This window comes from Phalacrocorax aristotelis, chromosome 1 (genome assembly GCF_949628215.1).
Source record: "Phalacrocorax aristotelis chromosome 1, bGulAri2.1, whole genome shotgun sequence".
Lineage (NCBI taxonomy): Eukaryota > Metazoa > Chordata > Aves > Suliformes > Phalacrocoracidae > Phalacrocorax > Phalacrocorax aristotelis.
Window position 1 is genome coordinate 117,878,810 of NC_134276.1, and position 16,887 is coordinate 117,895,696.

The window sequence follows — 16,887 nt, forward strand, 5'->3', positions numbered from 1 at the left end:
CGTTGGGAAGGCGGGCGCTGGGCTGAGCCGCCTCACGGCGCTGGGCGCAGCCTTGCCGGGCCGGCCTTTGTGCCCGGGGTCGCCCTGCAGCCCCTCCGGGGGGCTCCTCGGAAGGCCTCCGCCTCCGCACTGCCCTCTCTTCCAGACGCGAGGCTCGTTATTTTCTCTTTCCGAGCGCCCTAAGTTAAAAATAGCGTTAGTTTCTGTCCTGAAGTTTACGAAGCTGCAGGGAGGTTTCTTTCGTGCCAACGAACTACCGATATTCTTTGGGACGGCGCAGGTTGCACGCCTTCTGCGTCTCCCCCTGCCCCGAAACATTTAAAAACTGATATTTATTCACGTGTTTTTGGAGGCGCGGCGGTCTGTTGCATGTATCATAATGACGCTCCGAGTTGCGTGGGGTGGCTTTCCAGGGAAGATGGCTCACTGCTCGCAAACGCAAAATAATTCCTGCTTTTTGAGTCGAAACGCTGGAGTACTGGGGGTGGAACTAATTTACAGCGTTGCAAAAAGTGTATTTTCTTGTACCGCCTAGGCATCTCTGCCTGTGGTCGGTATTGGTTTTCATTTGGTTTCCTGCTGGAATTTAAGGTGCCATATCGCATTACCAAGTCTAGCTCAGTAGTTTTCTGTCTGTAGTCCCTGAGCACTCAGTAATCCACAAAAGGTAATTGAGAAAAGCAAGATCGTGGCTGGTAGGTTTCCACCTACTATAGAGGGGGTGTACGTGCACATAAGTCCTTTAGGAAAAAAATTTCTGAGGTCCTAAAATTAAAAAAAGGTTGAGAACTAGTGATCTAACGGCTTTTGACTTTTGTAACCTCTTGACAGTTGCGCTTGGCCAAATCAAGTCTTACCTGAGGATTGTTCTGACTTTTAGTGATCAAACGCAGGTATCGTTCTGACGGGATACTTAAGGAATTTTTTCCCCTGCTCCAACTGGAGCAGAAAAGCTCGATGTTAAAATTAGGACTGTAGTGTGTAGGTTTTGAAGAAGGACTGTAAGATTTTTTTTTTTCTTTTTCTTTTTTCTTTTACATGATTGTGTTTCTGCCGGTTGAACTATTAAGATTTGATCGGTAGAAATCATCCTCCCAGGTGTACTAAGAATCTGTTTTCTGGACACTGCTCTAATAAAATGTTCATAGCTTTAGTTAAAAACAAAATCCCCCTGGTGACTAGGTTCAGGGCTCGTGTTTACTGTTTTTCATTTAACCTAAACACGTTCAATAGCTTTATAACCTTGAGAAGAAAGAACCTGGGAGAGGCTTCCCACTGAATTGGTGTTAAGATCTGCATTGGTTGTGGCAAGAGTTGCTCAGTCCTCACTGACTTCTGCTTTTAAAGAAAGGGATTAGTGCATGGTGTGCTTGTCTTGTAAAGCCATCACGCTTGTATTCAAAATGGAATTTATGGCCTTAATACACCCGCTAATTTTGCTGCTAGTCAGGTGTGATTGCTTGCGTGCAGATTTACCAGACGCAGGCCTGTTGTTGTGCCTTTTTATGTGTCATTTAGTGTATATATGGGGCTTTTCTCTTTCAGACTTCAGCAGTTCCACGTAGGAGCTTTGTTTTTTGGATGCAGACTGAGACCACAGTGGTCAATAGGTAACACTGATTGTTGGTCATCGCTAATCTAGTCTGAATGGGAAATAAGGTTTCTTCCAATTTATACTGGTTTTGTACTGTTTCAGCGGTCTGACAGGCAGAACAAATGCAAGTCAAACATTTCATTTTGACATAGTAATATTATTGGGAGGCTTGAGGCATTGTCCGTGTGCATTTTTTCCCTTTGGTTCGTTTGCTCGGGGCTTTTGTTTGGGTGGGGTTTTCTGGTAAATTTCTCAAAACAGTTATGGACACCAGTACAAAATGAAGTAGGTTATATGTGTCTCTGTTTGCTGCTCTTTTTCAGCTGGCAAATCAAAGGAGACCCATCATACCAAGTCCATAACGAACAATGCGGTTCACAATGTGTTGGAAGGAGGATGTGAGGGTATGAATGATACATGCATAGTGAACCATTCCCTTGGATGGTGGTGTTATGCTACAGTGTAATATATAGGGAATATTGAAGGAAGACACCCTAGAGCTAGCTACTGTTTCCTATTTACTCTGTTTTAGTTTCATGTGAACTGGCAATCAAGTGGCACTCTATTTATAGCCTCTTTCAGCTTTTGAAAACAGCTGCTCCAGGAAGGATCTGTGCATCGTACTGTACCTTTCCACGCAGACAGTTCACTCCTGGAATTTATGTCCTTGCAAAACTCTGTCAGATTTTGCAAGATCGCTAAATAATTGCTCTTAAACCTAGTCAGTTCTGGACAGTTCTGGAGGAAAGTCTCGTGGAGATGGGGCAATATATACATACGTGGGGCGTGTCCTTCAGACATTATCGTTTGGTAAGAATTCCCACTGTGATGATAGAGGGAAAATGTGGGTCTTATCAATGTATGTGTTAGCTACATTTTCTTCAGCGTTTGCAGGCTAATTAGCCTCAATTTCAGGCAGTGCTTATATCTGAAGTCTCTAGAGAAAGCCAGGCCTCGGGGAGGCTGTCAGTAATGCTCTTTGCTCTGATTCAGTTTGGGCGTCGACTTAGCCTAATGTTAGTGGGAGGAGTCCTGCTGCTGGATCAGGGGAGGTAACTGAGTTTCAGACTACTTTCAGTTGTTAAGAACATCACAGTGCTTTTACACGGAAAAACATTGATAGAAAACTGTAGTGTCCAATTTAAATTCTGCTTTGAAACTGGTAAATGTAATCATTCAGTCATCACGCTTTCCCCAGAATCCCCAAATCTTTGTTGCAATTTTGTATCATTGTGGCAATATTTCGGTGACTGCTGAACATCTTGGTTCTGATAGCAGGTAAAGTGTTTGGTGCCATCACAATAAAGGCCGCTATGTGCATGAACTATAGCATATGATAATTTGACTAGAGAAATGGAAGCATGGGTTTCTTGCAAGAAAGAAGTGAGTCCGTAATTCTTCTGAAGTATTTAATGTGACGGGTTTATTTGCATTTCTGTGAAGGGTTGTGCTCCTGAGGATGGCTCTGTTTAGCCAGGACAAAGGCTGAAGACTCCCATGCACCTTTTTTTTCCCGGTGTTTTGTTTTGTTTTATTTTTTTAAATCCTGCTAACTGGCATAGCAGATTATCCACAGAGGATTTGTTAATCTAAAATAGTTTGCAGAGAGGAACTGACTCTGTTTTTTAGCTCAGAGTGATTGTTGGAAGTTATGGTGCTTGATATAATGGAAGCAAGTATCACAATAAGTCAGTTCTCCCTAATCTCTGATATGCTTGTTCACGTACTGTTTTCTAACAACTTCTTTCCTTGTGAAATTTTTAAGCTTACCAGACTTTTAGAGACAGTGTCGTGACGCTGTCCTCTGAGCTTCCACTCCCCCCTTTTTAAAGACTGTTTCATATCTTACTAAGTTTTTCATATCTGTTTTTTTTTAAGATTTGGGAAAGGTTTGAAATCTATAAAGTAACTGTAAGGAAACCGGTAGTTAAGTTCATTGTGGTCAAATACTGTGAAGTTTCAACAGCTGTTGCTAAAAAGAGAACTGTAAATATATTATTATATAGGTAGGGAGAACTGACTAAACTAATAATGTGTCAGTAGCTCCCCCTTTTTACTGAGATGAACCATAGTAAACCCAAAACTAATTCTGGTTCTGAAGTAAGTTAATTGCCCTGCTCATAGGTAGCGTTGAAAAACAGGATAGGCAAGAATAGCTGTTATGTGTATGGACAACTGATTAGTTTTGATGTTGACTGTGTTACACTCATTACCTCACTAGTTAATAAAACTAGTTGTGGCTCATTGAATGTAGATAGAATTGGGTATTGCTGAACATTTAGTTCTTCCTAAAAGACATTACCGAGGATGCAAGAGTGAAATTAATTCCTTAAAATACTGAAAACGTTCATTCTCTCTGTTGCTTTTCCATGGATAAACAAAGAAAAAACAGCAGAGATGGAAACTTGAGTGGCAGGGAGAACAACTAGAACTAGATGTGTTATTTTCCCCAGTTTTTGCTCCAGCGCTATTTCAAGATTTGGTGTCTCAGTCTTTGAAAATAATGCAGAGTGAGAAGGGTCAGACAGCTTTAAATTTATCATCTTTGTAGCTGGTGCTCTTGCAGCCTTGGAGATAGTCACCGAGTATTTAATCAGCCTTTCTTCTTTAATTCTTTGCATAATACTTTTGATGTTCAGTTATTTTCAGGTGCACTGTTACATTTCACATCCTAAACCTCTGGCATTAATTTTCTTATCCAGCATGAATTAAAAATACTCATCTGTCACAGCTGAAACCCAGAAGTGGTAGAGGTGTTTCATGTTTTTTTTCCTTCCACAAGTCTGGGAGGTTAACTGCTGCTTGAAAAAGGACCATTATAAATTTACCTGGTTGTCTGATTACAAGGATACAAATGATTGACTGCTGGTTTAAGGCAAATACTGTGGCTTTTGATGTGCAGCACCTTCTTCCGCACTTTGGTGTATGCCCAAAAGGCCAGTTCTGTAGTGATGTATTCTGGCACACCCCAAATACTTTGTGCAACTAGACTAACTGAAGATTTTAGAAAGATACAGTTGAACTCCCCAAGTTTTTTTCATTAGTGATGTTTTCCAAATAATAGAAATAGGCATAGTCAGGATTGAAGTTCACAGCATAATGTATGAAATAGAGGAAAATACATCTTTGAAACCAAACCAAACATCTTTAATATGCTTAATCTAATACATGTCAGGCAGGAAATTTGGTGTAGTCACTGGATTTTCAGTGGTTGTATAGAAAAGTTTAAGCCATAAAAGCATTGCAGAAAAAGAATGTTACTTTTCAATTGTAAAAAACAAGAGTACTGTGATCAGGTATTGCCTTGAACTGGATATGTTGGGTTTTTTCCCAGTTAATAGAAGCAAGGCTTGGCACCTATAGTCCTTAAAAAATTACAGATGGGAAATTGAAAGAGCAATGTGTCATCGAGACCTGTTGATAACAAATTGAATTGGAGGAGTTTAATGAAGAGACTATGTCTAAAATGAATTCCCTGATACCATCTCATTTAAACTGGCACCAAGGAATAGAAAGGCACAATGCATATGTTTTCAAAACAGCTTTTTGAAAAAATGTTACGGTTGATCCTAGCACATAAAGATTAATTTTTTTTTCCCTAGTTCCAAGTAAATTAACAGATAATAAAGACACACATTTTAAATGTTTTAATAGAATAATTTGTAGGAGGTAGTACGCTATTGGTGAAGTAAAACAAAAATGCAGTATAGCAGAATCATCTGGACAAGGCAACAAATAAAGCAGAGCTGGCTGATTTGGTACATACCAGAAAACCAAAACGAGATGTGAGCTGGGAGGCAGGATTAAGGTTGGATGAGTATTTCTGGTGTCTGAGTGCTGAATACTTAGTTTTAATTTCAGTCTAATCAGCCTTCTGTATCTTTGGGATTATTTCACTTGTAGACTAACTGAGCTATGGAAGTGGAGGCGCAGGAGCCTGTTGGACCTGCAAGCGGTATAGCCATGTAGCACTACGCTATGTAAATTTGATAGCTTGTTTTGCTTGTTTTGCTACTCTCTCAGGAATCTCTGCTTGCAGTTAACAATATCATTGACCTTTTCTCAGTTACACCTTCCTTGTGTGTTTTGTGGTTGAATTGTTATGGTTTGTGTTACTGCTCCATCTCCACAGTGTTGTCGTCCCACATTGCTCCTACTCAGTGGTAAAGTGTTGACTATCACTTTAGTCTATTTGCCTTTTAAAAAAAAAAAAGACGCGCAAGGTCTGGGATTACTCAGTGCATTCTGTCACTCTGTCCTGAAATAAGAGAATAATTTCCAATGTTAGTTTTTAGGATGTGGGGCATTGATAGGAGTACAACTTCTGTTTTTTATGCACTAAATCAATTTGCGAAAAACTGTAGAGCCTTACAGGTCACATTATTACATTCTTTGGTGGGATTACTTTGCTGAAGCTTGTTTTTTGTGTTTTTATTTTTCTTCTTTTTTTTTTTTACAGTACTGTCTAAATCAGATGTTGTTATCGATGAACCTACTTACTGAGTTTTGGCGTCTCAATTTTCTAAATCACTAACTTTTTTGCTGCTGTTGTATCTTGGCATACATCATAAAAACTTTAATGGAAGGGGGATTTCTGGCATTGCATACAAATACATCCAGCCTAAGTGGAGCTGGAAGGAAATGATCAAAAATAGGTATGACTATTTCAGACTGTTGATTTTTCTGTCCTTCAAGAATCCAAGAGGCCTTTAATGTTGTCCGCAGTTTTGTCAGCTTTGCAAGACATGGGCTGAACTATGCAGATGTAGTTTTTGTTTTTAAGGGATTAACCTTATATGAAATATCTGTGCACTGAACATTAATCATATTTGTTAATGGCTGCCAAGAAGTATGAGTGTATGTAACTGTGTTGTAGTCCTAAGGCTTTGCATGTATAATTATATTATTTGAATTATACTCAGTCTTAGGTTGCAAAAGTATTTGCATGATATCCTTTGGAGTCTCAGATTTCTCATGCAAACAGCTGGAGACTGAAGATTTATGTGCACTTTAAAAATATTTTAATTTTTCATCCCAATATTTCATTGAATTTACATTGTATGCTTTTAAAGACCATCTTTGTACAAAGAATGTGTTTCCTTTGTAAATAACAGCCCGTGTCCTGATATTGAGTGTTTCAGACAGCTTCTTAGTTAAGTTGCACCTTGATCTTGTAATAATGAGCTTTAGAAACATGAAAGCTGTCTCTTGCTGCAAAAACAAGTTGTGTACTGGGTTTGTGTTTCAGGATGAGGCAGTGATGTGGGAGATCACTTTAGATCTCTCTATTTTATTTATTTTTTCCCCCTGCCGTAGCCTTCTTCCAGTTGGATTGCTTCCATTAACTGCATTAGGGTAGACCATTAAGCGTATCTGTGTTTAGTCACTTTTAAGTTGTTGCACTGTAATACTGTGAGTTCTTGTGACTTTGCTTATGATTCCTGATCTTCTATCCTTGAATGTCCCCAAAATAGTCTAGTGGGATATAACTGATCACGTTTCAAAAACTTGTTGACGCTTGAGACTAGTCCTGTCCCAGCAGTAAGGAAAAAGATCGGTTCAGATATAAAGTATGCCAGCCTTCAAACAAAGCTGGATTTTTCACTGATTAAGTGCAAGTCTCAGCATTTCATGTCTTTTGGGGCTTAGTGAGCTGCTGATTCAGATATGTCCCAAATGCTTTAGCATGTGTTGAATTGTTAAATATTGAGCATGAATATTGTGAGATGGAATCTCAGTTACATCAGTGAATTTTAACATCCCCTTATTTTCCTCATTTTGTCCTTCAAGGATTTGCAGGCTTTCTTCAGGAAAATTGAATGCATCGTTAATGCTGCTGCTCTCTACTTAAAAGGTACCATGAGGAAGATGAGGATCCATCCTTCCCTGTGAACTGAATGTGTCCTGAACCATTAGTGATGTTTGTTTAACCTTTATTGAACTACTGAAACTTCACCAATATAGAAAACTATTATACAAAACCAAAATCACCTCTTTTTTAGGGTACATGGTTTTGTTGTTATTGTAGCTTGTTCCCATTACTTAATTTTCCTAGGAAATGAGGAAAAATGTGGTTCCTTTTTAAACTGTTTTTATTTTAGAAGCACTGTTATGTCCTGAAAATTCTCTTCAGTAGAAAAGGAGTCTCTTGAGTTAAACAACAGGGTTTTTTGGTCATCTAGGATGAATAGATACAGTTTAGTGCAACAAGCAATGTAACTTTTAAAAGAAGATTTTTTTCTTTTGTTTTTAAATGCCCAATGGCAATTCAACTTACGTCACAGTATTACTTAGTAGTCATCTACTACAAAGACTCAGATTTCTACTTTAGCTCAATTTATGATGTCATCTATCTTTAAACTCTAATCCTGGGCAATTTTCAAGTGTTTACATTTTTAATCTCGGGGGGTTATGTACTTATAACTGTTACTGTGCGGATATCTGTATCTATTTCACATCTTCCCACAAACCCGGCAGCATATAATCCCTATACTATCCAGGATTAAATGGTATGTTTAATTAGGTAGGTTGTGCAGAATAACAAATGCTTTCATTCAGTTCCACCCTGTCCGAAGTCTCATTTTCATTGAGACATCCTTGTGGGAAAGGCAGGCTCTGCTTTTTTGCTAGAAGACATGTCTGTCTAGATAGGCTGGTAAGCTTCTATATAAACTCTTATAATCTGTTTAAAAATGTGTGTTGAGTTATCTTAAACAACTTTAAATAGCAGGCTTTTGTTTACCCCAGAACCTTTGTCCAAAATAGGCTAAGGGATATTCATGTGATTAGTCCTGCTGGCTGATTTGAAGAAGCAGTAGCCTCTGACAGGCATTTAAAGGTAATGGAAGGATTGGCAGCAGTATTGGGCACATGCGTCTTCAGCTGTAAGAGGACGTGCCTGCTAGGAATGTGCTTCTCATAAGAGCACATTCCAGTAATTTTTTCTTTCCTTCTGCTAGTGTTTTTTCCATGCTCCAGTGTTCATTTTGTCTGGGCGCTTGGAGATGATAGATCATGGTTCAGTTGTTAGCAGTCTTAACTTTTGCACTGGTGTAGAGTCATACCCCTGATTCAACTTCTTAGCGTTGTCTGTTCGGGCTGAAAAATAGAGCTCCTAATTAACCTTGGGTGTTACACAGGTAAGTAGTACTTGAGAAAATAAGGCAGGGTATCTGATGTGATGTGTATTTCCCAAAGTGTCCTAAGGATTGTTTGGGTTACCATGTTAATATAATTTTTACAAGGAAATACTGAACATACATACCTGTTCCACATACTATTTCAGATGAAGACTTTTCAAAGCCAGAGAAGAACATTTCCAAAGCCATGTTGAAACCTACAGTAATGCTGTTTACTCCAACTTGCAACACTTTGCATAATATTTATTTTTGCGTTCAGCTAATGGAAGCCTCCTTTGATGAGAAGAAAACAGGGCTCAAGTGTGTTTTTCTTGATCTGATGACTATTTAGTTTTGTGCTGGTATCTGTTTTAGAATTTCAGGTTGTTTACTTGGGAGACATATCTTAGCGCTGGTGAAGAAAACAGAAAATGCTTTTGCATTTGTTTAATCATACATCCAGTTAATCACACTTAAGCTATTTCAGATAGTCTTGTGGTGAGAAGAGTAAGGTGGTAGATGTTATCTTTTTGTCTTTGGTTATCTTTTACATAGATAGAGCCTCTTTTTGTTTTATGACAGGAATTTTTGTCCTCTGTAGAAATTTGAAATGCTCTTGAAATTTTTATATTCTGTCATGCCCCCTTTATCTCAGTTAGTAGTTTGTATATGATCATTGAACGACTTTAAAGGATTGAATTATTATCAAAGTTGCTGAAAACTGGCATTTTTTTCTCCTGTCACAAAAACACACTTATTTTATCTTCTGCTCATCTGTTCCACGAACAATACAGAAGACATTACTATGGGCAGTACAAGTGGGCAGAGGATAGCTGTCAGAATATGGTGTACTTGTGAATGAAATCCACTTAGTACTAGTTAGTATAGGACACTTGCTCAAATGCTGGTACTTAGAATACACAGATAAAATTCCTTCTCTAAGACAGGTAGTCGTACTTTATGCCCCATTTTTGCCACTGAGAACACCTTAAAAATGGAATTTTATGTATTAAGTATCTTTCAAGCATAAAATGTGGTAAATATTGAACAGAAGTTAAACACACTGGTTTAAAGCTAAAATGCTTATAGCCTTACCAGTGGTGGAGCCCAATGGAAGCTTATATTCAGGAGTGGATACTTGCAGAACCTGAAATATGTCTGAAAGTTAACTACAGACATTGCTACTAATGCAGACAAATCTTGTCTGTGCTGTCACCTATAGTAACTTACTCTTGCAGACTCAGAAGCTGCAAACCTAAACAGAATTCTCTTCCAAAATGCTTATTAATTACCCTAAAATATGTAACATTGCTGATTTTTTTTTTTTTACTTCAGCAGATCTTTGTTTCTTTTGAGATCAACTTTTGTATCATATACTCACCAGGAGATATTAGAGGCTTCCTCGATTGCAATTTGGGGCATAGTGCTCTATCTTCTGTAGTTTCTGTCTTAGCGTTAATATGTGAAATTTTTGTGTTCTTAATACATGAAGCTTATTCTGAAGCGTGGTTTAGGATTTGAATGCAAGTTTGATTAACACCAAGTTGTTTGATGCTGGGTGTTTAGTAGCAAAGCTCTTATGTATTAAAATGGCAAGTAAGCCTCTTCATAGAAATTAAAATATTTTGTGTTTTCTGTACGGTGTTCAGACCTTCAGGCTTGATGATGTATCAGTAAGAGCAGAGAAGAATTTGTCATCTGTTATTGGTTATCTGTTTTGAACTTAAACCGTAGTGTAGTTGTTCACAGTAACTTGAAAGGTAATCTGTTAAACATTGCCTGAACCAGGAGTTACCATTTTTTGGCATTTATACATTAGTACAAAACAATAAGGAAATACAATGCAGGGCCTTGATCAAAGGATTAGAGGTCACACCAATGGATTTGGTTTCTGGCAGTGCTATGATACACTCTCTCCTTTGATAAATTGTTTCAGTTCCTCTGTCACAATTTCAGTGTGTAAAATGGGACCGCTGTCAGTATAAGTAGCTAACAAATGTTTTTCAAGATTTTAATTCATCTTCAAGAATTTTAATATACCTCAATGAAAGTTAATTCAGTGCATATTGTGTATAGTCTTGTTACTGCATGGTATATGGAGAATTATGGTTGCTGGAAAAATAGTGTGTTCATATGCGGATGGGAAGTTATACGGGATCACTATGCAGAGTTTGACATAGTCAATCTGGCCAAATCACCTATATGCAAATGAACTGGACTTGCCATCTTTTCATGGACTGGCTTCAGAAATGTGTAAACTCTACCCTGGAAAATCAAGGGTAGTTTTTAAATGTGCTTAGAGTGCAAGATAACATATGCTCTGCATTGGGAACAGATGCTGGCTCTGTTTCAGTTTTAAACTAGGGCATTCCAAATGTCACAGCAAGCTAGCGCTGAGGGACTTGGCCTTGCAAAGAGCCAGCTTGACATAAATGAGTGTTCATTTGACAAACAGGATCTGTTACTGCTTTTCTGAATAAGGGTTGTCTTTTAATGTCTCATAGCATGGTGGTGCTACGTTGGATCAAAGTTTAGTTGTATTTCTGCAGAGCACAAATGTACTTTAAAGCTAAGCCTTCATCATGAAATGATCTGTGCTTTTTCAGTGGGAAATTCTGGAGTACAGTTTTAAATATGTGAAGGTTTTACATGCTTGAAGCATTAAACTTCACTGCTGTCATCAGTTCTGAAGTAGCATTGACTAAGTTGCTTACAAAAGAAAGGTATGTGTATCTCTGCCAAAAGAGCCATGTAGAAAGCACCTGACCAGCAATTCCTAAACAGGATTGTGACCTAAATGCTGTCATAACTGCTGTGAGTGGGGAATACAAATGACATTGTGGTATTTTGGTATTGCTCCCTGAAGAGAGATTAGATCTGTGTATACGTGCCCAAACACCAAAGCTAGGTAATTCTCCATCGTCGAGTGGCAAGGCATCGTTTGATTTGATGTTGTGCACAGCAGAACGTTGTGAAGAAATAAGTTACAAGGAAGCAGCTGCAGTTTCTCTTTTGCCCACTTTTCCATATTTCAATTCATATTACGTATGACTCAAAGTTGTGCTTCTTCCGTACATAGAATGTGGCCTTGGAAATGGTCCTCTGCTCTCTAGATTAATATAAACTCAAAAAAGTCTTGATCACTGTACTGAGGGTGTCACTGTACCTTGGGGCTTCAGTAGCACATAACGTTTGGTGAAAATGGGTGGATAGATAAAAACTGAAAATCTTATTGATCATTGTACTGTGAGTGGCACAGTACTTTGAGGCTTTAGTTACTGCGAATATCTAGTGAAAATGGGTGGGTGGAGTGATAGCTTGATAGCTTTCCAAATTTCAGCTATGTAAACACTTCAGGGTGGTCATCTTTGCCATTTCAAATTTGACAGTGCTTTTTTGTTTTGTTTTATTTTATTCTTGTTGATAGTTTCACCTTACCGGTTTCAAAGCAAACCTTATCTATACTCCACTGTCCAGTGAGACGATCTTGGTGATGACAGCTTGATCACTTGATCCCTGTCTTTAACAGGCCTTATTTGAATATAAGAAATTATATGTTGAAGCATCCTCACAGAATTAAATTATTCCATTTCTGGTGGCACACAGTTAAAGGGAAAAAGAAACAGTTTCTGGCTCTTACACAGCCTGTACGCAGTATTAGGTGGGGAAAAACCCAAAACTGGACAGAGGTCTTGATGCTGATTTTATAAGAAAAAAGTACTCTCTGGGGTTTTGTCAAAAGCCTGGCTCTCCTCCATCATCTTAGCTGAAGGGAGAGCCAGGATGGTTGCCTTGTTTGGAAGGTGGAGTGAACAGGTAGCCGTTGGATTAAATGAATGAGAATTAAGTCTTGTGAAGATTCTTGTCACCTGGGAGAGCAGAGTCCTTGATGTGAAGAATTTGACTGTTAGAAGGTCTAGCCAAAACAGTTGTGAGGCATCTGAAGAGTAAAAAAAAAAGAATGTAGCCTACTAGTAAGCTACATAAAGAGTATTGTTGTGTTGGTTTTTTTTTAAATTTTTTAATGTGATCAAAATGGGAAGATGACAAAAATATTCAAGTGACTTAAATATTGGAAAACATAGTAGTACTTACTGCTGAGCTTTTTTATCAAACCAATTAACTTGTGGAAGTCATGCTGAAGTACAAGGAACACAGATTCACTGACTTAACTCAGCTTTTAACAACAGCAAATGCAGAGACAGTGTTTTCCTCAGATCGATTTATTCGAGTAGTTCTGGTTTTTATTTTAGAGAAAAAAACCATGCAGGATCTGGTGTTTCTAGTTTTGAATGATACAATAAAATAGAAAAAAATCCATTCAGTTGTCTTATTGTGTTTAGTACTCTATCAAATACAAAGGTTTTTGGAGGCAAAACATTTTAACTCTTTTATTCCTTGCCCCCTTATCTAAATAAATAATGATCACATGATAAATAACTAATCACATATATAACAAATCACATATGCTAGCCTGTGCAATACTAACAGTTTTTTGTAATGTTATAAAGGGGAGTGTAAGTATATGAGACACCATATGTCTATCTCAAGTTAAACATTTATTGAAACTTGTACAGCTACTGTGTTCTTATTTAGAGAAAAAATCCTAATCTAACAACAACAAATCAGTTAATATCTAATTTTATCAACAGATGTTTTTAAGGAAATAAAAATTGCAGTTGAAGATGTGATTAGAACACGTTTACTATTTCTTGCTTGCTGACTTAAATGATTTGGATTAAAACCAGACTATACAGGAAGGAGGAAAATCTGTTGCCCTGCTTGTTTTTAAAAATGAGTTGAGTAATCTCCTTCAGTGTTTCTGTACAGAGGTTTCTCAGCAAGTACCTGCATGTTGGTCTGCAGACATCGCCTCACTTCCGGATGTGCTATATGCATATAGTGCAATGCCCAGGAATCAGCCACTGCTATCAAACTTTTCTGTTCTGTAAGTGAAAATGTGAGGGGACCGGCAAACACTGGATTTTTGTATTGGCCTGTGGATTATACCTTTCTTAGTGAAGTTACCCTTTTGGGGATCATGTGTTACTATGATGATTTTGCATTACAGTAGCACCCTAGAAACAAATTGTTGGGTTTCTATTATGCAAAGAGATATATAAGCACACAGCAAGTGATATTTCCCACCTCAGTATTCACATTTACTTACAAGCAAGTGTTGTAGAAATCAAATTAACCTGAAAATAGGAATCTTCATTGGAAATACATGTGATTTGAAAAGAATAATAGGAATTGACTAAAAAATACAAATAAACCAACCATTAAGGACCTAAGTTCAAAGTCTGTTCCTGTAGGGGGAAAAAATGGATAAGGAACAGTGGTAAACAAAGAATAGTGAACTAGATAGATGTTTTCCCAATTCAAGAATACATACATTCTTGTAGTACATGGTGTGTAGGATTAAGTTTGTTATTCTAATCTCTCTCTTATCATAGCTAATCCTGGTTAACAGAAATTTTAGCACTTCTGAGATGTCACAATTTCAGTGTCTATAAAATGGAGCATAAGAGTGTATGGTTTAACTTTTTAAAGGTAGCTTAGGTGTGCTTTAAAAGCAAGCCGTTTATAACCATTTCATCCTGTCAGTACCTCCTCTTAAAAAGGAAAAAAAAAAAACTTGACAAAGTATGATCTTCATCTAATGTGGTACTTGATGTTATGAGTGATTTTGAGGTTTGGAGGTGACTTCTAGTTCCAGCAAATACTAGGTACTAAAACATACCTTCTCATGGAGGGAAAGCAGTGTGAAGAACTCTGAATGAGGTGCAGATGTACCTGCAGGAGTTGGTACTGCCTGAAGGGTTTCCTGGTCTTCAAGGGAGTGTGGCAGGGATGTTCAGTGCCTGTTTCTCAGTTCGATGGTTGTGCTGTTGCAGTCTGTGATTATGAGGGACCAGGTATGGATATCAGGTGTTCTTTTTCAGTGCTGGAGAGTACAAGGGACAAATAAAAGGCATTAAAAGGAAACAAGTGGAGAGAGGAGAAACTACTTTTCTAAATTTGTGCTACAGTGCCAGAGGCAGCACTGGGCTCTGAAATGGTTTTGCCTTGACCTGAACCAAACAAGTTCAGAAGCATAGGATTTTCAGATGTGGAGAGGGTCTGTTGCAGTTCTTCACCCAGCTCTCTAGTTTCCTTGAAGGAAGGCCGGAAGGTTAATTTTGAGTTAATTCAATAGGTTTCATATTTGAAAACAGTGTAGCTTAACGTAGGCCTACAGTCTAATGCTCTTACCTGGAGTTTTGTTCTGAGTTGTACGATACAGGACAAAAAAAAGATAATGGTCCTTGAGTTTAAGTGCATTAGGATTTAAGTTAAAAGATTAGGTTTATTCCTATTTGCCTCTTCTGAAAGTGCTTTCTGGGGATTATTAGGTTCATTATAACCTGTTTTCATAAAATGGGGGCGCTCCAAATTAAATGAAAGTTGGAGCTATTTGTTTAAATATCTGGTTCAGGAAGAGACCACGTTGTTTTCAGTACACTTTATTTTTCCCTCTTCATGTGTATAGTACAGCAGTCATTTTAAGTGCAGTGATAAGTCAGCTTGTATATGGGGAATAAGGACGTAAAGTTCCTGGGGCCATGTGTTTACTCAATATGCATTTCTAGATTTCTTCTTTTCGCATCACTTTCCCCAAAGTTTCCTTTGTGTTTTATCCCCTAAGTATATATCAAATGGAATGGTACTGGACTTCAGTGTTACTTTTCAAAATGCAGCATTAATAATGAAATTGAAGTTGAGTTTTCCTCTAGATTAAGAGGAGATGTGGAGTTGTAGATAATGCTTGGAAGATCAGTTCTTTGCTGAGATTGTAAGACCATGTTTTATGTTCTACTTGAGACCTAAACATATTTTCATGTGTTATACTTGCCGGCTTTCAACTAAGTTAACTAAATATCCACTGGGTTATTTTCTGCTTTATAGCTATTAGTTTTAGTGCAAGCATCAGCCTGTGAACCTGTGAAATGTTTATTTTGCAGTTTCTGCACTCTTATCAAAGGTGGTGGAAGAGCTAGCAAATGTGATGCTTGTCTTAGCATTTGTAAAATGAGAACCAGATGAATTGTTTCAAGACTTATTTTTATGTTCTGGCTCTTTATTTTTTAGTTTTTTATGTGTTAGTGCCCATTAGCAGGGTCTTAATTACTTCTTCATTTTTATTGTTTTAAAAATAACGTAATTAGTATTTTTCTTCACAGGGAGAAGAGAATTTATCCAAAGATTAAAACTTGAAGCAACCTTGAATGTGCATGATGGATGTGTAAGTCACTTGTTTTTTTGTTTGTTAAAAGATGTTAAATTGTGATTTTGTTGCAATGGTAATAGTTCCTTAACTTAAAAACGCAAATAGCTTGTATTAAAACTGAGCTGGAAACCTCTGCTTGGTGAGATCTCCATCTGAATTCTCCAGGTATTGGTTTCTTCTTAAACATCTGATACTTTACCTTTGATGCAAAACAAAATCCCATTCCTATATCTTAAAACTCTGTCCCTCTACAGAATGAATTAATCTCCTATTCAAGGAAAATGCATGTTTATCTTTTCAGTTAGAACTCGTCTTAAACTTCTAAATGGTATCTTCAGTAGTTTTGTGCTATGTTGATATGTTTTGTTGACTTAAAGCTGCATTAGTGTTTTGAGTTATTTATTCTCCAAGTCTAAAAAGCAAATTATCAAGTGCTACATGCTTATCTAAAGAGACAATAAAAACAAAAGTAAGCCTTCCCTGAAAGGCAATAACGTCTCTTGAAATATCGCTTATTTAAATACTTATTTTTGAAAGTGGTCCAAATATTGTGAGTCATATTCTTTTAAATAAAATGTTTTATTTAAACTAGGTACAGGGCAAAGAGATTGCCATATTACCTTTGTCAAACAGAGTGGATATTCATGGTTGTTAAAGCATTGTCTTTTGTTGTACAAGACATGTGAAAAGTTTTGAGATTCTTTTCCTGAAATTAGTTGTGGAGTTTTAATTTTTTGTTTGTTTCCATGTAAAAATTGTCATTTTTGCTTATAAAACAGGGGGGACAAGAAAATAGTATTTCTTCCCTACTTGTTAAAAGTGGAATGACTGATCTCTGTTTTAGTTAACAGCCTGTGTTATGTGATAGCAATTGCAAGTTTGGTTTTTGGCTATTTGATGTTGCT

The 16,887-nt window shown here is 37.5% G+C and overlaps 1 protein-coding gene across 6 annotated transcripts in view; it reads left to right on the plus strand.

Annotated features, from left to right (window-relative positions):
• The window catches only part of DCAF6 (DDB1 and CUL4 associated factor 6), an 88,841-nt gene that overhangs the window by 740 nt on the left and 71,214 nt on the right, over positions 1–16,887 (plus strand). For all 6 annotated transcript variants that reach the window (XM_075103223.1, XM_075103239.1, XM_075103201.1 and 3 more), the window contains exon 2: positions 15,936–15,997. In XM_075103223.1, coding sequence (XP_074959324.1) covers positions 15,936–15,997 — 62 coding nt within the window. The remainder of the gene's footprint in view (positions 1–15,935; positions 15,998–16,887) is intronic.